The 22009-nt window shown below is 49.9% G+C and overlaps 1 protein-coding gene across 2 annotated transcripts in view; it reads left to right on the top strand.

Annotated features, from left to right (window-relative positions):
* IREB2 (iron responsive element binding protein 2) overlaps positions 1-21043 on the top strand; it is a 40326-nt gene extending 19283 nt beyond the window's left edge. The window contains exons 6-22 of one of the 2 annotated variants that reach the window (XM_032341851.1): positions 960-1029; positions 1727-1910; positions 2680-2819; positions 5011-5182; positions 6953-7053; positions 8939-9055; positions 10115-10274; positions 10940-11075; positions 12136-12220; positions 12561-12717; positions 13225-13349; positions 15262-15366; positions 15463-15605; positions 17670-17817; positions 17903-18025; positions 19739-19924; positions 20630-21043. In XM_032341851.1, the coding sequence (XP_032197742.1) occupies positions 960-1029; positions 1727-1910; positions 2680-2819; positions 5011-5182; positions 6953-7053; positions 8939-9055; positions 10115-10274; positions 10940-11075; positions 12136-12220; positions 12561-12717; positions 13225-13349; positions 15262-15366; positions 15463-15605; positions 17670-17817; positions 17903-18025; positions 19739-19924; positions 20630-20740 (2263 nt within the window). In that variant the 3' untranslated portion in view covers positions 20741-21043. Of the gene's footprint in view, positions 1-959; positions 1030-1726; positions 1911-2679; positions 2820-5010; positions 5183-6952; positions 7054-8938; positions 9056-10114; positions 10275-10939; positions 11076-12135; positions 12221-12560; positions 12718-13224; positions 13350-15261; positions 15367-15462; positions 15606-17669; positions 17818-17902; positions 18026-19738; positions 19925-20629 lie in introns of those variants that run through there. The other variant, XR_004285519.1, reaches the window with a different exon arrangement.
* Positions 21044-22009: the final 966 nt, after the last annotated feature.

The raw sequence follows: 22009 nt of genomic DNA, 5'->3' as shown, positions 1-22009 counted from the left end.
GGCCTCGGGATCACTGAGCTGTGAATCAGTCACATAATCTTTGCGTTTTTAAAAAAGGTTGACGAGTGATCATCTGTAATGGTCTGGACCCTAGAGGACAGGTACAATTTAAGTTGTATTGATATCCTAGTCAACACTTGATTACCAGCTGGAAGGAAACAGCTTAAAACTGCTAGAAATCATTCTTTATTTTCATTTTTGTTTATTTTTAAAGATTTTATTTCTTTGAGAGAGAGAGCAGCAGGGGGAGGGGCAGAGGGAGAAGCAGCCTCCCTGCTGAGCAGAGCCCCATGTGGGGCTTAGTCCTGGGACCCTGAGATCATGACCTGAGCCGAAGGCAGAGGCTGAACCCACTTAGCCCCCCAGGCATCCCTAGAGATCATTTTTTAAATGTCCGTTAGATAAAAGTAGCTTCCCTAAAGTGGCATAGTTTACTGCTTGGTAGTGGATTGTTTTTATCTCTTAGTTTAAATAATGCATGTAAAATATGTTTATGATCCATGCAAAGTAAACTGCCACTTGCACAACAAATAGAACTTCCCACCTTGGGTGAGAATGCATTTTTGCTCAGAGCTTTCTGCACGTGCGCAGTGCGGCGGTAACGCCACACACCAGGTGTGTGCTCGCTGACGCACTCGCTGCTGCCCGCCTCCTCCTCCTTGCAGAGGGGGCCCCGAGGATGGCTGCTGTGTTACTGATGGTTGCAGTCAGCTCGCACAGCAACACAGGACAGTACGGTTTGGCGGCTGGGGAAGGCAGAGCCCTGGAAGTAGCTGCCCTGTATGCTCCTAAGAGCAGAGCTTCCTTGTTGAAAGGAAACCGCCAATGCCGAGAAGTCTAGTAAATTGCTGTTCTAAGAATTTTTAAAACGTGTTTGTGTGCTTAAGAACAAATACTTAGAAACAGGACAAGTCTTTTCTGTGATCCATACATTTAATGCTGGATCTTCTTCCTTTTAGACCTGAAACAGTGTTAAAAAACCAAGAAGTAGAATTTGGCAGAAATCGGGAGAGACTTCAATTTTTCAAGGTACACATGATTTGGGGGGAATTTTTATATTTTTATATATTTTTTATTTTATATTGAAATTCACAGAATATTGATGTGTGATATTTATGTCCTTTAAGGTAATGGTTTTTTTTTTTAAGATTTTATTTGATTTATTTGACAGAGCGAGCAAAAAGCAGGGAGAGAGAGAGAAGGAGAAGCAGACTCCCCACTGAGTAGAGAACCTGTTGTGGGGCTTGATCCCAGGAGCTTGGGATCGTGACCGGAGCTGAAGGCAGATGCTTAACGACTAAGCCACCCAGGCGCCCCTAAATGAGTAGATTTTAAATGCTTTGGGGCAGTAGGACCTTTTCTTCCTTCAGATAAAATCTCAGAAACCCCAGTATATAAAACAGAACGAAAGCAGGTGGCTGTAATTTGAGGTGTGGGGAGGCTTTGTGCTTGTCCCCCACTCCGTCCGAGAGTCCTTGGGGCACGGCTGAAAACCACCATTTATCTGGACTAGTCAAACATTTCCCTTTGACTTAATTTAGCTTTAATCTGCACGACGAGTGTATGTAGGGTCAGTGTCTGCATTTGTGTTCATGTGTCTCCTGTGAACTTGGACCATGTTGAACGTTGGTAAAGTGTTCTTAGTGTCAGTACTAACTCATATTTTGACTGTCAGCACAAACTGATACACTGACACTTGGATTTTTTAAATTTAAACATGATATAGTGGAGTTCAAGAGTTTTTAAGAACGTGGCTGTGATCCCTCCTGGAACTGGAATGGCCCATCAAGTCAACTTAGAGTATTTGTCGAGAGTGGTGTTTGAGGAAGACGACCTCCTCTTCCCAGACAGCGTGGTCGGCACAGATTCTCATATAACCATGGTGAACGGCTTGGGGATTCTGGGCTGGGGTAAGTAATCCACTCACTACGTTTAATTCGCGGGGGAGACGGTGTCAGGAACAGTGTGCAGGAGTGTAGGTAGCCGGTCTTTACAGGCTCTTTGAGGCCGTTTCCTCATCTGCAGTAGCGGTGACAGAACGACTCTGGACCCAAGGATGTGTGGACAGTGTGCCCCGCGCAGCACTGCCATCGCGGAGTGGCCGTGGCGGACGTTGTGGTTACTCCCTGGTCCGAGGCCCACGGGGCTTCTCCTGGCCTTCCTGAGGACTCCGGATCCTTACAACCTGCTGCCTCTGGCTGCTCCCACGCACGCGTCTGAAGACGAGTCGTTGACTCCCCCGAGTGGGATGTGCGTTCCTGCCTGCTGGCCCGGCCCGGGCTGTTCCCTCCGGCGGAATGCGCCTGGTCTCTTACACGGTGTCAGGACTGCTGACTTCTTTGGTCTCCGCTGTCAGACGGAGCTGCTTCCTGAGGTTCGCAGGTGCTGGGTTCTGTTTTGTGTGTGGAGCAGAGTCCAGACGTCAGATGGTGTTCCAGGGACCAGCATCACAGATGCCACATGTTCCCTGCCTTTAATAGAAAGTTGACACCAGTTTGTTTCAGCCCTGTGACTGGAGTCCTTCTTTTGGGGAGACTGAGTACACGACCACAGTCCAGAGTCCCGGCGGCTCTGAAGGGCGAGGCAGACAGGCGCCCAGGGCGTCCGAGAGCAGACGTTACACCAAGAACACCCGCGCTCTTCCGTGTGCTGCGCTCACCATCTTCTGTATCGCTCCAGGGGTCGGAGGCATTGAGACTGAAGCGGTCATGCTGGGTCTGCCCGTTTCTCTTACTCTGCCGGAGGTGGTCGGGTGCGAGTTGATCGGCTCATCAAACCCTTTCGTCACGTCCATAGATGTCGTGCTTGGCATCACAAAGGTAATTGCGCCAACCGCGTGATGTGGGGGACGTTACGTGTGGGGCCCTGCGAGGGCAGGTTTGGGCTCTGCGCTGCCTCCTTCGTGCTCTGGCCGTCTTGGCCCTGGCCTCATAGTGACAGTCACAGGAGTAGCCGCAAACACAGAACCCTTCCTTGGCACTGCTAAGTACAGAAATGCTGGCTGTGCCGTTGTTCACTTGACCTGTTGCCTCTTTGATTCCTCGCTACGAGCCTGGAAGGGTGCTAGTGACCGTCCCCATTTCAGTTCTGAGAAAACAGAGACGCCCTCAGGTTGAATGACTTGGCAGAGGGTCACCGGGCTGAGCCGTGACTGCTGGAACAGGACACGTCCGGGCTCCCAGCCGTCAGGCTTGTTGGCCACGTGGGTTAGAGAATCCTGTTGAGGAGAAGTAATCGCATCTCTTTAATACCAACTGAATCATTTGCCGGTTAGAAACTCTCTCTCCCCTGGAGAACACGGACTCTAGAAGTGGGCCGCTGTCAAGATTGCCTGTCGGCTGTTCTAACACTTGTAAAGGATTATAGAAAAACGTAACCTGAACTTTTAAAATATTGGTACATGCTATTTAACACATGTACTTTGGAGTTTCCTAGTGAACAGTCATTTGTAAGTCTCCGTCCTAAATTTCTGATTTTCAGTTGCTTTAATGATTAAGTCCATTTTATTAAATAAACGAGTGTAGGAGCTGTCCTACATACAGTGCCAGCTTGCGTCCTGGAGTCTGCACTTTTCTGGTTAGGTTATTGGTCTGAAGGCTTTCAGGATTCTCCGCAGGGAAAGAAAGGGTCCAGCTGCCCTGCAGACATTTCGCACAGAGCCTTCTGCCCTGAGAACGTGGTGGCACCATGCAGAAGTCATGGGTGCAGCGTATGGGACCGAAAGATAAGTTGATAATTGCAGGATTATTCCTAAAGGAAAATGAGTATCTCAGAACGCTTTTGGAGAAATCTGTACTTTCCTTCGGGTAACCTGAGAAGTAATGCCACTTTTTAGACTTCTCTATGTTTTTTTGTAACAAGATTACATGTCAAGTTTTTTTTTTTTAAGATTTTATTTGTTTATTTGACAGAGATCACAGGTAGGCAGAGAGGCAGGCAGGGGGTGGGGTGGGAAGCAGGCTCCCTCCCAAGCAGACAGCCCGATGCAGGACTCAATCCCAAGACCCTGGGATCATGACAGCCCAAGGCAGAGGCTTAACCCAGTGAGCCACCGAGATGCCCCTACATGTCTATTTTTAAATTTTGACGTGTTGATATAGAACTTACGTCTATCACATATGTTCACATTTATTATTTTCTCTCTTGAGATTCTGTTCTATTCACGATCCTTTTGGATTCATCCCATATTATTTTTCTGAATGTGTATTGTGGCACCTCCTGAATTTGTTGAAACAGTCTTAGCTGAGTGTGTCTCACGTGTGCTGCTCTGGTCCTCAGAGCGACAATCATGAACATAGAGAAACGTCTTAGCCTTTTATACAAGCATGGCTTCAATGGCCCCTCGCCCCTCTGCACTGTCAGGGCTAAATGGGACTCTTGGGTTGAACGTGGCTTCGCTCCAGGTTACCTCGCTAGGCCTCTCCTGCCCCAGACTGAGCCGCGGTGTCATTAGGTGAGCCGCTGATGGGGTTACTTGGTAATAACTCAGAAACGTGACTTTATGAGGACATGTGAGATCCTGTCAACATGACGTTTACCCAGAACAAATGATGCTGTAAACACTTGGATCAGGGTTGGTATTCGAAGAATTTTTGTAGCCGGTATGTATTTTATTTAAATGCAGTTTCATCAGCTTATTAGTGTTCTTTACTCTAAGGTGCCATCAGCGGTTAGTGCTGTTTCACGCCCAGAAAGAAGAAGGGCTGCCCGCTGACACACACGTTGTGTCTGACGTCTCCTCAATTTCAGAGACATTCGTGTGTGGATCTAGCCATTTCCAGCCCTTAGGCGCTTTCTCCCCTGTCCAGTGGTGACAATGGGTCAGTCTTCTGTGGATCCTTTATCTTAAAATACCTGCAAACCCAGAAGGAGTTGACGTTTGATTAGGACAAGAGACCCTCTTTCATGCAGTGTCACTGGTAGGGGTTAAAAACTAGGTCTTGTGCTTTTCCGAGAATCCACGCCGGTCTTACTAACTTTGTGTGCGTTTCTGTGTTTCCCTTTATTTAGCACCTCAGGCAAGTAGGAGTGGCTGGAAAGTTTGTTGAGTTTTTTGGAAGTGGAGTTTCGCAGTTATCTATAGTGGATCGGACCACAATAGCAAACATGTGTCCGGAATATGGTGCTGTCCTCAGCTTTTTCCCTGTTGACAATGTGACATTAAGACATTTAGAACACACAGGTAAGAAGATGAAAGATCAGTAGGGTCAATGTGTTTGCACGTCCAGTGTGTCTGTCTGAAATTTTTCCTAATGAACAGCTACCCATGCTTGGTATTTAATATTCAGGAAATTACCTTATCTTGAAATAGTGGCTTTCAAATAAACTGCCTCAAATGTCTTTGAAGAGTGTTGTGCTCTCAAAACCCCGCCCCTCCCGTGTGACCCGTTTACAGTGATGAGAGGGAGGCCTCCCGCCACCTGTCAGGGCCTCATTCTGCAGGGAGGACGGCTGTCACAGCCTTTGCGGCGGTCGGAACCGCGGGTTGGCGGGAGGCGGACGTGTGCATCCTCACGGGCTCACGGTGTTCCTGTAACAGGAGCAGAGGAGCCACCAGACAGAAGTGTCTGGGGACCGTGCTCTGTCTGAAGAGGAACACAGTTTTGTGAAAAGCGGCATATAGGGTTCCAGGTTCCATATCTTTTCTGTAGCCTGATTGGCAGGAGGGTGGACCTTCCTGTAGCGACGGCTCAGTGTAGGAAGTAGCTGCAAGCCTCAGACGCGCTCCGGTACCCCTGGCACTGCCCACTGCCCTTTGGCGAGCGACTAGTCTCAGAGCCAAGCTGGGCCGAGCTGCTAGTCTCTGATCGTAAGTGCATTTGGGGGATGTAGTCCAGTAGTCTTCATTTGGGGGCCAGATTTTGTAAGTTAAAGGGTCATTTGGCAAAATGGACCATTGGTCATTGGGAATGTTGGTAGGAACGGTTCTCATCAAGTGCGGAGCTTCCTTTCAAGGGGATTTGGTTGGTAGAGCATTGAGGGAGAGATGGCAGAGGTGCCTCCTCCCTTGCATGTCACTCTGGCTTGTGTATTAGTGAGCTCTTCCTGTAACAGACTTTCCTGAAACTTCATGGCTTAAAACAGCAATAATCACCTGTGGCTGCATGGTATCCGTGGCGATGATGTAGGCGGCACCATTGCACAGCTCGTCTCTGCTCCGTGATGTCCGCGGCCTCAACCGTGAGACCTGGCGCTAGGCCCCAGGGCCCTGTAGGTCGCTCACCCGTCAGTGGATGCTTAGCTGGGACTGTCCGCCATGTCTGCATGTGTCCTTTCTTACTCAGTGGCTTCTCCAGGGCGGGGTGACCGGGGAGAGCGAGCGCCAGCCAGACAGCCAGGGGTCCGATAGCTGAGTCCCATGGGGTCGATTCTGCTCCTTGACGGAGGGATGTCTTGTCACGCTGTAAGCACATAGAGCTCGGATGTGTACTGTCAGGTCATTTGCTGGAGAATACCATCTGCCACCACTGTGTGTTCCCGTGAGGCTTGCAGAGAGCTGCCCGTTGCTAACATCTAAATTCTTTACTCTCCTGGAAGGTCTCGTTAGGTAGGCCTCTGGTTTTCTGCTCATGAGACTTCATAAGCTTCATTCATGTTCTCATTTTGACCTTTATATTCACATTGGAAAGTAATGAGTGTCCTTCATGGTGGGTGAAAATTATATTCAATGTTAGTGATTTATGTTCTGCAAACGTAATAGGTTTTTTGAGTTTTATAGAACTGACTTAGTATTTCTCAACTTGTCTCTGATTAACTTTTAAAGGGGAGCTACAAGTTTTCATGACGGACAGAATTTTTACTACTCTGGAGAGTAATATCAGTAATTTGTAAAGAACATACTCTGAATACTTAGTGCGCGGGGTCTGTTTCTTACGCATTGGAATTCAGCACCCTTACCCTCACAGAGTTCAAAATTTCTTACTGTATTCTTGTCCTTGTTAATTCTTTCTAGGTTTTGACAAGGCCAAACTCGAGTCAATGGAAACATACCTTAAAGCTGTGAAACTGTTTCGACACGACCAGGATAGTTCAGGAGAACCCGCGTACTCCCAGGTGTGTGTGGAAGAGCTCCCCCGTGGCCCGGCCGCCTGGGTGTGGACGCCAGCTCCGGGCCTGCACCTCCGCCGACCCTCCCGCCCCCCGCACCCGACCTCCTCCCCCATTGGCTCAGCTCTGGAGCGGGAGGCTGTTCTGAAGGGTGGACATATGTTAGACACAGGCGTTAGAGTGGCTCTGGGCACGCAGAAAGTGCTCCGTGAATGTCATGATCATCTAACCAGTTAATGTTACGTGTGACTCTGCTGGGGTTTTATTAATTCAGTTCTCGTGATTTCCGTTAGTGAATTTTACAACATTTTATTAAGTCTCAGTTTTTAATATTCAGAACACAAAGTTGACTCTTACTCTCCCTGACCTTTTCCTGCGTTGTGATAAGAGCACCGGGACGTGCCTTTCTGTCCTGGGGGAGCCGGCAGCTGGTTAGCGTCCGCGTGTCGCAGGCAGCTGGTTAGCGTCCGCGTGTCGCAGAGATGTGTCATGAGAGGAATTTACGGTTATGTAAGATACTCTGTGATCTAGGCCAGTATTTACCTGTTGGAAATTTGTATTTTCAGGGAAGTTTGAATTTTTATGATCTTCCTTTTCTAGGAGTGTGTCAAGTATCTCTAGCCACTGGGTATTGTTGAAGGTCTGGTTAACTGTTAGCTGTTTTCTTGGGGAGTCATTCTCTGCCCCAGCTGTCTGTCCTCACAGTGTGCATCCCTGCCGGAACTGTATTTCTGTGCTCACTTGCCTGTCCTCCCTCCAAGAAGGCAAGGAGGCTCCCGGGGGAGGAGCTGGTTGTGGTCTGTAGCTCTGGCCCCAGGAGCCGTGCCCGGCCCGTGGCACACAGGACGGTCAGGCAAGCGAGGCCGCACGGGTGTAGTGCAGACCAGTGTAGCGCCCGCAGGACCAGAGTCAGTGTAGCCTTCGGGCGCATCTCTGACTTGACTCCTCATTTTCTGGTCCCTTCCAGCTCTTTATTTTAGTGCTTTGTCCACTTTGTAAAGATGGGGAAAGAAGAAGAAAATTGAAAACTCTCACATTGTATAATAAGAAGGAATAAATTTGCTTATTGAAGGCCTGACCAGATTAAAGAAATAAAACTGCAATCTACCAGGACGTTGATTCCAAGACACACTCATTAAGATGCAAAGATGGGGGTTGACGGATCCATAAAGTTGAAGCGGCAGCCTGGTGGGCATCTGCAGTCAGAGTCAGAGTCGACAGGACTGAAGTATCGGGAAGCCCGTAGCGGAGAGAAACTTCATCTGAACTGTTTATACCCACATAAAATGGACAGAGGAAAATGGTGGCAGTGCCAGAAGAAACGCACAGAAACCTAGCTGGGAGGTTGGATTTTAAGATGTTTTTTTTTAAACTAAGGAATAAAAAGCCCAGGCCTTGCTGGAGGCTGGCCAGCTAGACACGTTGGAACCAGAAAGAGAAGGGTCCTTCTGCTGTGTCCCTCCAGCACCCTGTGTAGCCAGACTTAGTGCCACACACGCGGAAGGAGGAGCAGGGTTTCCTGAGCCCACCTCAGTTGTCACAGAGAAGGCACGGGTGACTTTGGAGCACAGGGGCAGTAGACTGACGGCCCTCACAGGCATCTGCTTTATCAGCAGCATCTGTGACATCGGAGAAGAGAAATCAGGGGAACAAAATGCTCTGTGGACTGGATGGCTGGTGTTGAGGCAGTTTTCATGCTGATCTGCTGCTCTCAGATTAGCGAATGATTGTATGTTTTGTTTCACAGATTAATTGGGATTGTTTCCAGGGTGTAGATCACCATTACAACAAATGTGGATGTATTTGTTCTGCTTCAGGAAGTAGTGCTAAATTACAGTCTGTACCTAACAAATTCTCATTCTTTGCCTTCCTCTGCCTTCTCATTTCCTAGGTGATCCGGATTCATCTGAATTCAATAGTTGCATCTGTCAGTGGTCCGAAGAGACCTCAGGATAGAGTTGCTGTGACGGACATGAAACGTGATTTCCAAGCTTGCTTGAATGAAAAGGCAGGTTACCTAAGCACCACCACCTTTGTCAGTAATCATTGTGTGGAGTGATAGTGGGCGAGTACTTCTTGTGCTGGGGGGCAGAGGGCGAGTACTTCTCGTGCTGAGTGATAGAGGGCGAGTACTTCTCGTGCTGAGTGATAGAGGGCGAGTACTTCTCGTGCTGAGTGATAGAGGGCGAGTACTTCTCGTGCTGAGTGATAGAGGGCGAGTACTTCTTGTGCTGAGTGATAGAGGGCGAGTATTTCTTGTGCTGAGTGGCGGAGGCCAGCATGGGCCTAGACTCAGGCTGCTGCTGTGTTCTCGCATGTGGGGCACACCCCATTGGCCCCTGCACCCCTTCCTGTCTGAAGCCGGCAGTCGTTTGGTGCTGTCCCCAGGCTGCTGGGAGGGTCAGATGTGCGTCGTGCCTGGAGTCACAGTTGCCCGGTTTCAGGCGCTTGGTCGTGGAAGGGTCTGCTAGGCTGCACTGTGGTCAACGTCTGACCCCCCCACCCCCCGCCGCCCCGATGAAGAGAGCGCTCTGCCCTCACACCCATATGTTTGCTGCATGTACCTAAACAACGCACAGCCTCTTTGACTTTCAGGGTCTGTGTTTTCCGAGAATCATGGCTCAAATCAGAACACTTGCCCTCTTGAGAACTGGGGTCTGCGCTCTTTCCAGAGCCTCTCTCTGGAATTTGTTTGCTGTTGCTGCTGCCGTCCTGCTGTGCAGGAGGAAAGCAGTGTGATGAGCACGGTGCTCCCAGCTCGCTCCCTGCCCCCTGCCTTCTGCACCCCAGTCCCCTCCCCGTCCCCAGAGCAGGGCCAGGATTGTGTCCTCTGTTGAGAGTCCCAGTCCATAGGATCGAACAGACAGCCGCAGAGTCAGTAAGATCCGGGTCCTGGGGAGTTCGGAACACCAGCAGGCTTGTGTCGTGACTGTGCACTTTCTTGCGCTAGCTGACTTAGGATGACCGCGTGTCGCGACCTTCAGCACCGCTCACACATAGGCAGAACTCCAAATCTGTTTCTCTGCACGTACCCAGAATGTTCATATTTGTGTGCATGTTTGTGTAGGTGGGATTCAAAGGCTTCCAGATTGCAGCGGAGAAGCAGAAGGATAACGTCTCTATTCGTTATGAAGGAAGTGAGTACACCCTGTCTCACGGCTCTGTGGTCATGGCCGCGGTCACCAGCTGCACCAACAACTGTAACCCGTCCGTCATGCTCGCCGCAGGTAGGCTGTCCCTTTTGGCCTTTCCTTCCCGTCCTGGGTGACGTGTACGCTCCTGCCACACTTCTCTTATTTCTTGGATCGTGCGTGGAGACTGGGGTCTGTGTTTGATATTGAGAGACATTCTGAGAGTTTAATGGGGTCTCAAGGAGCCCGAGTTTGATTGAGGTTACTTGTTTTCATTCCACAGAAGGCAAATACTACAGTGTACGCATCCGTTTTAAGTTACCTGCTTCCATAAATCGAGAAGTAGTTCCTGAGCAGCCCTCTCGATGGCTGAGCCCAGCAGTGCGCTAGAGCCCACCGAGAATACAAGGACAGAAGGGTTGTGACAGGGCTGTTGTGTTGTACGGACGTGACACCGTCCATCGTACAAGGTCCCGTCTGCTGTGTGGAATTGCCGTTAGGAAGGCGCTGGGAAGGGTAGTGACACGCACTGTGCGTGTGCAAACTAGCAACACGGCGTGAGGCCGTGACGAGGCTGCACCGACTTCTCAGTGTAAAGGCTAGTGTCAGTGTGATCCTGTGTGTGATTTAAATGAAACACATCCGCAGAGTAAAATGGACAAAATAGTGAGTGTGAAGTGACGCGTTTGGGCTTCAACCCTTGCACGAGTTGGAGACTGAGCTCCAAGCGCCACCCTAACGCATCCCTCTTGACCACGCAGGTCTCCTGGCTAAGAAAGCCGTGGACGCCGGCCTGCAGGTTAAACCGTATATAAGGACGAGCCTGTCTCCAGGCAGCGGGATGGTCACACATTACCTCAGCTCCAGTGGCGTGTTACCGTACCTCAGTAAGCTCGGGTAAGTGAGGGGCGCTGCTGTGCTGTGCGTGCTAGGGTTCAGCAGTGACGGAAGCTCCTGTCGGAGGCTCTCCTGTGCCAAGAGAAGGCGGGAAGGTTGGCTTTGTTGTACTTGTCACCTCTCCACGGCCACACGGCCTGAGGCCTCAGCCCTCCCCCGCTGCAGCCGTTGGCTGGGCAGATCCGAGGAGCAGGGCAGCATGTTGGCCCCTGGGAGGTCGAGGTGTGGCCTGTCGTGTACAGATGTACAGACAGATGTGAGGACAGATGCACAGAAGGCGTGGCTCTGGGCAGTGGTGATTTCAGAGTTGTGGAGGTCAGTTGTCAGAAGGATCAAAATGTGACAGGCTGCGTCATTAACAGATTAAAGTGTCTTCATCAACACTTTGTGAGGTTACCGGGTTTGTCAAACACAGGTTCATTTGTCCCCAAATTTTGTAGAAACTGACTTTCCCATTTCTCACGGACTCAGAAGAAGTAGCCGATGGCGGCTGCGTATGCTGGAACCTGTTAACCTCAGTTCCTTTGCAAGACTGATACATTACAAAAACCTTTTTGCTTTTAGAAGAGTGGCAGCAAGTAATTTTGAGAGTCATGCCTGTAATTTCTTAGATCTGCTGTCTGGGGGCTTCTGTCAGGGGCTTCCTCTGGGGTTTTGGTTGGTCGGGAACGGAGAGCTCTGCTCGCATTGGCAACCCCAGCTGCAGGGCCCGTTCTGAGGCCTTGGCATCACTGTCACTGTCGTGTTAAACCCTGGGGGAAGCTCCGTGTCCGTAAAGGTCGTCTTGGCTGTGTTTGGGGAGATGTCCTGTGCCGCCTGCAGGTTTTGTGTGTCGGGTTTAGGCAACCCCGTCCCCCTCAGGGATGCCTTGTCAGAGTTCTCGTGTTGAGTCCCGACTACACGCCTGACGCCCAGCCAGACAGACCAGTGAGGGTTAACCCGCGCGTCCCGTGCGTGCTCCGGCAGCTCGTCCTGGGGATGGCAGCGAAAGACCAGGCCGGCCCTTCCTTGACAAGCGTTACGACGTTCTGCTTGATCACATGTGTTTTTCCAAATGCAGATTCGAAGTCATTGGCTACGGATGCTCAACGTGTGTGGGGAACACGGCGCCGTTGTCGGAAGCCGTTCTCAGTGCTGTCAAACAGGTAAAGATGTGCGTGTCAGCAGGACGTCTAAACAGATTTTCTTAACCATGTATTCTGTTGCTAAATGTGGGCACATCCATATTTCTTTCGTCCTTGCCCCTCTTGGGAAGAGTAAATCTTAAAACGATTGGAAGAACCATTTTTAGATCCTTGAAATAACCCCTGAATAAAGTAGTGAACTGATTTGTTCACAGGATTTGGTGGTTCTGTGTCTAATAACTGGTGGTCTGCTTTTCAGTTGTCTTGCCCTCAGGTGTGGAATATCTGAGGCTGCGTGTATATGATTATCCAAATTTGTACCGTTTCTTGAACGCGTATTTGTGTATTTTTTTTTTTTCAGGGTGATTTGGTTACTTGCGGAGTTTTATCCGGTAACAAGAATTTTGAAGGTCGTCTCTGTGATTGTGTTCGTGCCAATTACCTTGCCTCCCCACCCTTGGTGGTGGCTTACGCCATAGCGGGCACGGTGAACATAGACTTCCAGACGGAGCCTCTAGGTATCTTTCTGTCATTACACAGGCAAACCCACACACGCTCTGCGCTCCAGAACTTGTTGTATTTCTGAAATGCTTCTTAGACCGTCTATTCTTTGAACTATTTCAAGAAACCTTATCCTTTAGTTATTCATCTCTGTATTCATGTGAAGAATATAGATGTACAAGGGCTTCGTTTTTTTAGCTGCTTATGCCTGCCGCAGTCTGGTGTTGGTTTCCTTGGTTTTTGGGACAGGTTTTTGAAAAGATGTGAATACCTTGAGGGAATTACTTTTTTTTTTTTTTTTTTTTAAAGATTTTATTTATCTGAGAGAGAGAGCACCAGCAGGGGCAGAGGCAGGGGGACAAGCAGACTCCCCACCAAGTGGGGAGGCCGATGCAGGGCTCGATCCCAGGACTCCATGATCATGACCTGAGCCGAAGGCAGAGGCTTAACGCCCCGAGCCACCCAGGGGCCTCTGGAAGGAATTAATTTTTATACTAACTTTGATGTCACAATGTTCTCTCCAGGCACTGACGCTACTGGCAAGAGTATTTACCTGCAGGACATCTGGCCCACCAGAGAGGAGGTCCAGCAGACGGAGGAAGAGCGCGTCACACCGTCCATGTTTAAAGCACTGAAAGAGAAAATGGAGGTAAGAGGCTCACTTGTATCTGAGGTACTTAAATAAAGGGCACTGTTGATCTCTTATGTCTTTCTGAACTTAATAAAAATTAAAATCACATTAGTTTGATACAGTGTATAATGATAATCATGTTGTATTTGGAATCTGTAATAATCTAGGAGAATAGCTTAGAGTATTTAAAACCAATCTTAGGAGCACCTGGGTGGCTCAGCTGGTAAAGCGTCTACCTTCAGCTCAGGTCATGATCCTCGGGGTCCTGGGATCGAGTCCCGCATCAGGCTCTCTACTCAGCGGGAATCTGCTTCTCCCTCTGCCACTCCCCCTGCTTGTGCTCTCTCGCTTGCTCCTTCTCTCAGATAAAATCTTTAGGGGAAAAAAAAATGATCTTGATGACTTTTTAGAAATATGTAGCAAGTATCCGGAATGCGGGAAGAATTCATAGAAATAGCCCTTGTTTGTTATTCCCATTGAGATGGTTGAAAGTCCAGAAGTAAGAGCGAGCATGGCGTGACCCTCCTGCCCCCGTCTCCCTACCTTACTTCCCCAGAGGCCGTCAGGCACATCCCTTGCTCACGCATCTTTCCAGAGAGGTTTCTGTGCACCTAGAGCAAATGCATTTATTTGCAGTTCCTGAAACAAAACTGAGAACATAGTATGAGGGTAGCAGAGGCATTCACTGAGCAAGTGTTTGTCGAGCGCCTGCTACGTGCGGGACGCTCTGCTCGATGTTTTGGGATATATCCGTGAACAAAAACCAAACCCTGATGGGGAGAGGCAGGCAGTGAACTGTAGACAGAGTTGTGACGTAAATTACACGACGCGCTGAGAAGTGTTAGGTGCTGTGGAGAACTACAGAGCGGGTCGAGAGAGCCGATGACCACAGTCTGAGGAGGCGATTTACAGAGGCTGTCGGAAGCAGGATGTGTGTTGAGCCCGGTTTTGCAGGAGGTAAAGAAGTTTCCGTACATCTGGACCAAGAGCAGGGCTTTCCGGGCAGAGCGAACGTATAAAGACCTCACGCAGGGACCCTTGATGAGGGCACCGGGGTGGCTGGCGCACGGGGAGTGGGGGCCGTGCCGGGAGCCAGTGTTGGGGAGACGTGGGGATTGACGTCACAGAGGAGGTTTAGGCCATGAGTACATAGAGTCCTGAAGGAAGGGACAAGGAGCCTGCTCGAGGCCGCACACAGAGGTGTGCTAGGCTCTGGCTCCACGTGGGGAGTGGGGGGAGCCTGGGCGGGAAGGACGGAAGCAGGGGCGCCCGGCCCGCATGGTCGGTCGTGTGTGGGAGTCTTCGTCTCGGGGTCGTGAGTTTAAGCCCACGCTGAGCGTGGAATCTATTTAAAATAAAATTTGAAAAATTAAATTCAAATAAAAGGAGGACACACAGAGTTGGGCCAGTTGGTTTGAGCCGTTCTGTGTGCGAGGTGGCGGTGGCGTAGACTTCGGGTCTTGGTGGCGGTGTGGAACCGGGGTGAGACGGCGTGGAGCGTGAGGGAGGACCGTGTGGGGACGCGCACACTGACCTCAGCAGAGGGTTTTCTCTCAGCCATGCTCCTGAAAGTGAGCAGTGCGGCCCACAGCACGACCTCTTTGGAGCCACGTGGATTGCTCTTCTAAGCCCTTGACCCTTTCATTGGATTTTTAAGTCTTTTATGTTCCGTTTATATTAAAACTTAATCTCAGTATATTCATGAAAATCTAGTGTGCTGGAGTTGGATGAGCAAATCTTCATTTATTTTGTCCCAACAATGTCCTAGTGTTCTAGAATGCGCTGTCTTCCTTTCCCAATGAAGAAGGCCTGTTTTGGGGTCCTTCTAATGTGAGGACTTTTTAATTCCCTTGAACGTTTTCACAAGCCTCTTTTTTCTGACTCCATTTTATCTTTTTCTTCTGTTCATCAACCAAACCCCCGTTCGCAGATGGGAAACAAGCGTTGGAATTCCCTGGAAGCACCGGACTCAGTGCTGTTTCCTTGGGACTTGAAGTCCACGTACATCAGATGTCCTTCATTTTTTGATAAGCTTGTAAGTGTGGTTTCCCTCTTTGATCTTTTCGAGGTTGTTAGGAACTAAAAAAAACTTCAGGGAGGGTGAAAGCCTTTCACGGTTTCTACCTTGTAGACCAAAGAGCCAGGTGCCCTGCAGCCCATTGAAAACGCGCACGTCCTCCTCTTTCTGGGGGACGCGGTCACCACAGACCACATATCGCCCGCGGGGAGCATCGCCAGGAGCAGCGCCGCCGCCAAGTACTTGACGAACAGAGGGTAGGTGCACGGGGCCCCTGGTCACGCTCCCTGCCCGGTAAACTGTTTGACCCTTGAGCAGCATGAATGTGAACGGCTTGGACCCACCTACGCTTAGATTTGTTCTGATAAACACGGTCTAGGGCTGTAAGTGTATTTTTTCTTCTTGTGACATTCTCAGCATTTTCTTTTCTCTGGCTGACTTGTCAGAATAGAGGAGGTCACGTGTAGGACACAGAACAGGTGTTAGTTGACTGGGTAAGCACAAGGGCATTCACTTCTGCGGAGTCCGAAGTTCCACCCAGATTGCCGACGGTGTGCCGGGTTGGCCACCCGTACCCTGTGTCGGTTGGGGTTCGGCTGTATGGGCTGCTGTCACAGGGGAGGTCTGGTCACTGCTGAATCTGCCATAGGCGGTGACTAGGGTACTTGTAGTACCTGCTTTTGCCTTTAACTTTAGAAATGGAAATTGCTGTTTTAAATTGAGCCCTTCGTAGATTGGAAACAAGATTTTTCTTTTCTTTTTCAATGCAACTTTATTGAAAAGTCAGCTTTGTTTGACCTACCAGGTGAAGCCTGATGGTTCCTGCTGTCGTCGGAGGGCAGAATTTAAATGTGTGTTTTGTGGACTACAGCGCACGTGCGTGAGACCAAGCTTGGTCTGTGTCCATCAGAAGATGATAATTTCCGCCTGTTGAGCCTAAAACTTAGAACATGATGTAAACATGATTGATGTGGGAGTTAGAACTCCAAACCTAGAAAGCTCTGACCTCGTTCCTGCGTGATTGGTAGTGTGCAGTTGCTCTGTTACAGAGCTGCGTGGACAGCAGAGACGGACTTGGGGCGTTTTCCAAGTGATGCCTTCCCACCGAGATCACTCAGGGCCCAGCGGCCTGGTCGCACGTGTGACATTGCAGCCAGGCTCTGCTCACCATCGTGTCAGTGCTATTGTGGAATTCGTGTTTGAATTTTTTTTCTCTGGTTAACTGTAGTCTGGTATGAATTTAAAACCCTTTTTGGTAGAAGCTGCTAATAGCAGTTCCTTGTCTCATAACTTGATGAGCATAAATCTGTCACACACAAGGCTTTTATTTGTAGTGGTGAGAAAGTCTTTCTGGTCATGGTTTTCATCGTGGTCGTAACCTAACCGTGGTGGTTAGGGTGCTAGGTCACCTAACCGTGACCTAGCACCCACCAGAAACAGTCCCCGCGCTTGTCAAACAGGAATTGCCGTACGGGTTCTGACGTGTGAGGACAGATCTCTTAGTTCTCATCAGTCAGGATGTGTTTTGGGTCCTCAAACCCCTCTTCAGGCTTGTCCTCAAGTAAGCCGCTTAAACACACAGGTTTAGAGCACTTACTGCCTTTGCGGAAAAGACCAAAGTAGAGACTGGTCAGCGTTGGTTCCTGGTTGTCGCTTGTGCTCGCTTGTTGGGTCCTCAGAGGTCGCGCGTGTTGTGACCAGGCCAGTGGTGACGAGCACCCTCCCGCCCAGCTTACGGTGTCAGCCGCCGTTCCTGGCGCGGGGACTCCTGGGGGCCAAGTCACCTCGCGCTGCGCTTTCATGGTCGCGCTGACTGAAAGAAATCGAAGGAGGGTCCTGGTGTTGCATAGGGTTTTGGTAAAAGCCAAGGGGCCCAATGTGAATTTCTGGAAAGGGGTGGAAACTCTTCCCTTTATGCTGTTTTGACTGAGGAAAGGTTGCCTAGGGGCGCTCTGTCCTCAGGCGTCAGGGAAGCCTGTACAGATGACCAGTGCTTCTTGGAGGAATGATTGATTCTGTTATTGACTGGCTGTCTGATGGGAAGAAATTGTGATTTTTTTTTCCCTATCTAGGTAGTATTTTTTGAGTTCGTAAGTTTTAGAGAAATATGTTAAAATATGTTACCTGAGTTTGTTTCAGAATTGTCTCCTGGGGATAATTCCAGAAGAAAACAGGCAGCTGGGCATTCCCTGTTTTCCCCACGTTTGTATGTGTGTGGAATTTCCCGTTATAAAGAGAGTACTTTTGAGTGAGTTTTAGGGTCCAGAAGCACGTGGAGGTTTTCTATCTGAAATGAAACCAACTTCACAACTTGCTCGCAGCCTTACTCCTCGCGAGTTCAACTCCTACGGGGCCCGCAGAGGCAACGACGCCGTGATGACAAGAGGCACGTTCGCAAATATCAAGCTGTTTAATAAGTTTCTCGGGAAACCTGCTCCCAAAACAATTCATTTCCCGTCGGGACAGACGGTAAGGCTGCGCACAGAGCGTTTGGGCAGTCGCTGCCTGGACTGGGTTTGTGCTGAAGACGCTCCTGTTTGCTTCCGCTCCACAGCTTGACGTGTTCGAGGCGGCCGAGCTGTACCAGAAGGAAGGTGTCCCGCTGATCATCCTGGCAGGGAAGAAATACGGTTCCGGAAATTCCAGAGACTGGGCTGCCAAAGGGCCGTATCTGCTGGTACTGATGCTTCAATTTTATCTTCTTAAAATTGATGTTTAAATGTTTCCTTTTGTCGGTAACATTCTGTCAGAGTATATATTGCTTGTTTGGATTTTTTATGCTGAATTGGAACTCATTGGTGGGTCTTTTTTTTAGGGGATCACGTATAATGTTTTGTACTGATCTAGTTGCGTTCTAGTACTCTGGGTTAGATTTGATTTCTGTCGGTCCCACTTGAGGAAATCTGTACAGGGGAGGGAAAGGAGGCCGCAGTCTTAAACGACCCTCTGGAATGCTGATTCACTGCCCACTGAGAGTTTTACTTGCCCCCGCCCCCGCCCTTCACTTTCTGTCTTGGGAGTTCATGGACTCAGAGGTGGGCCGAGGGATGGAGGTAATGGTTCCTGGCCACCTGCTGGGAAGGCACATCTCGCACCCGCGTCCTTGCTGACGTGGGGGCAGGTGCTACTGGGGAGGGTCGTCAGGACCCACGCTGTGTGCCCTCTGCCTGCGCTCGCTCAGGAGTGCTCAGAGCGGGCGGCCAGCACCCCTCCTGGCTGTGGTGATCGTGCACACTCTGCGCTCCTTGAGTCTCTGGTCACCCCCTAGAATTGAGTGCTCAGAGGAGCTGCAGGAACAAGCCAGATTCTCTCGTCTTCTGAGATAGTAATTATCTCTGGAATATTAATTACAGGTACAGCTTCCCATTTTTCTTGAATTTTGTCTAAAACAGACAAGTATGAGGCTTTGGTCCTAAGTCGTCTGTCTAGTTAGACACTGAAGCACTGTTGCAGGCTGGGGGTGTCGGCTGGGTTTTGTCCATCCATGGGCCTTATGTGGTCACGCGGACGGGAGCCCTCCTGTCTGGGAGCGCCCCACGGGTCCGTGTCTGCACGAACTTGGCGCGATGCAGACCTGCACTTCATTCTGGTTCCCGATGATGTCCTCCCCCGCCGCCTCCCCTGTGCCGGGCACCTCCCCGGTCCAGGGCATCCATTCTCTCCATTCACGTCGGGCCGTGGTGCTCACAGGGCTGAGGACTGACTGCTGGGTGCCTACAGTGCGTCCCTCTCTTTCCATGCAAGTACAGACGCACACGGGGTACTTGAGCAGGTGCACGGTCTGTGTGGCATGAAAACGGCAGGGCGGGCAGCAGGGGGAAGATTGGCTGGAGGAGAATGTCTGGGAAAGGCTCCGTAGGAGGACAGTAGGGACAGTTGGGAAACGTGGGTCTGGAGCCTCTCTGCCTTGTTTTCTCCAGAGAACAAGGATTTGCTGTTGCTCTGGTGTCACTCTACATTCACCCGATGGTTTCTGTCATTGGATGTCTGCTCAGGGTCGCTTAGCTTCTCAATCTGTGTAGAACCCACATCTCCTACTTCCTCCACTGCCGTGGGACTCACTTCTCTGTGTGCGTGTGGCAGGGCAGGGGAGATGGCTGCTGAGCACGTGTGTGGGTCTGCCAGCATCCCAGACACTCCCGAGCCCTGTTGGAGCCAGGTGTTGCTGGCCTCAGCCCTGCAGGGCGCAGGGGCAGGTAGAAGCAGCTGGGGAGCTGCCTGAAAACAGAAATCATCCGTAGTACTCTGATACAGCACGGACCATAAGCTCTTACTTAGGTTAAGAAGTTTTATAGAAGGGGCCACAAGTAGAATTTTTTCCCTTGAAAATGGTCTGATAAAGCAACTTTGAAGAGCTGACTGGAAGAAATAAAATACACATTTGTTACAGGGTGTGAAAGCTGTTTTGGCTGAAAGTTACGAAAAAATTCACAAAGATCATTTGATTGGAATTGGCATAGCTCCACTGCAGTTCCTTCCGGGAGAGAATGCAGATTCCTTGGGCCTCACCGGCAGAGAAACGTATTCTCTAGCATTTCCCGAAGAGCTGTCTCCTGGAGTCACGTTAACCATGAAGGTATCTCTTGAATTCTTGTCTGTGGGTGTGTCCCATGTGCTCAGCTAGGTGTAAACCGAGGAGAAAGGGTGCTCGTCCGCGGCACCCCTGCGCGAGTTAATGCACGTGCGTTGTGGTCTGATTCCCGTGAAGCCGTGTTAATGCTGCTGGGAGCCTGAGGAGACGCAGAGCGCGCGACACTCGGTCCTGGGAGCGAGACAACACGCGGGCTTCCCACTCGTGCAGCCGCGGCCTTTTCCTGGCTGCCCGCTGCTTCCGGGCTGATGGGATTTGAATGCAGCCCTCACACGTTTGCAGGGGAGGCCTGGGAGGAGTGCAGGGAAGGGTAGCCGATGTCCACTTACTGACCAGTTGGTACACAGTGGACAGGAGCACTGGGTGGAACTCCCTTACCTGGTCAGAGTCGGCTGCACTTGGCTGAGTGTCGTAGGTGATCCGGGACTTATCATTTAGAAATGGGGAGTGAGGGGCGTCCGGCTCTTGATCTCCACTCGGGTGGTGATCTCAGGGTTGTGAGCTCGAGCCCTGCATTGGGCTCTGCGCTGGGGGTGGAGGCTGGTGGAGAGGTGGCGGTGCTTAGATCTGGCGGGAGGAGGGCCTCGCAGAGTCTGCAGGGGGCGGCATGGGGCTTGGAGAGAGGCTCTGAACACGGGGGACACTCAGGAGATGCTCCCGCTCACGTGAGATGTTTCTGTTTGTTTCAAGACGAGCACTGGGAAAATATTCAGCGTGATTGCTTCGTTTGACAATGACGTGGAGGTGGCGTTGTACAAACACGGAGGACTGTTAAACTTTGTGGCACGAAAATTCTCATAGTCTCTACTCCACACGGACACCTTTTCAGAACTGGTAACTGCGAGTAAAGCCTTTCGTGCTGGACCCGGGGCTCCCCGCCTGCTGCTGCAGACGGTCCCGTGTGCTCACCGATCCCACCACAGGTGTAAATGGTTATGAATCAACGTAGGGACTGAAATGAAATCTTTCTGATTTTAAATAATATACGAATGGTGCTATTAACAATGCTCAAATCAACGTGTGAGGTGTGCTGTGGGAGAGGCCCCTAAGTACGGGGGCATTTTATCAGACCATTTTGTAAATAAAGGCAGAATTTGAACTTGTGTTGAAGATTCTTACATGAATAACCTTCCTGAAGTTGTTTAGTTTCGCACCTGTAAACTGTGTACTACTGTTTGTTGGTTTAAGACTAGCAGGTTGGAATCGAGAAGCCGGATTAGACTCTAAAATTGTGGAAGTTGGAATCTGATTTACAAATGGACTTTCAGACCTGAGCTGGACATGGTCGACATTCACAGATCATAATAGAAGCTGGGGTGATCCTAGTGGCCGTCTAACTGTGGGGGCTCAACGCTCCCCCAGACACAGTCCTCGTGTCCCGTTGGGCCCAGGTCCCTCCACACGTGGACACGGGGCCTGGGTGTGTGAACACGGGGCCTGGGTGTGTGAACACACGTGTCTCATCGTGTGCAGTAATTTGCTCCTGTCAGCCTCAGATGGTGTCCTGGCAGTGGATTTGATCATTTTGCTCACTTGATGTGACACTGTTGCTTCCTATAACCTATTATTTTAGGTATCATTAACCAAAATTCCACTCTTTTCTAGTTGCTAAAGAGAACTGAATCATTAAATGCTAAAATGATTTACTCTAGACTTTTAAATTATCCATCCTAAATTATGTGGTTGCTGCTCAACTCAAAGCATTTTTTAAATGTTAGTTATTTCTTAATTATTTAAAATTGGTTTTCTGTCATTTTGAATCCTTATTTTACCTGGGATGCATGATTCTATTAATTATGTTTTTGTTTTAACCAAAGCTGACTATCAGGATAAAACACTGAGATTGTCGCTGTCTGGAAACCCTACTTTCTCCACACACATGTCCGTTCACCGCAGCAAGTGTTCTGTCAACAAGATGTTTGGCAAATGTTAAGAAAAAGGTTGGGAAATTAATTCCAGAATGTCCCATGCCTTTTTTTCTAAATTAAGAAATTAAACTTAGCAGCCAGAAGGTTAGTTACAGAGATTTTCGTCCATGTGGATAGCTTCCTCTGACCCAGCCGGTCTGCG

Source organism: Mustela erminea, chromosome 5 (assembly GCF_009829155.1).
Source record: "Mustela erminea isolate mMusErm1 chromosome 5, mMusErm1.Pri, whole genome shotgun sequence".
Lineage (NCBI taxonomy): Eukaryota > Metazoa > Chordata > Mammalia > Carnivora > Mustelidae > Mustela > Mustela erminea.
The sequence above is the reverse complement of the archived record's forward strand: the minus strand, read 5'-3'. Positions and strand labels throughout refer to the sequence as shown.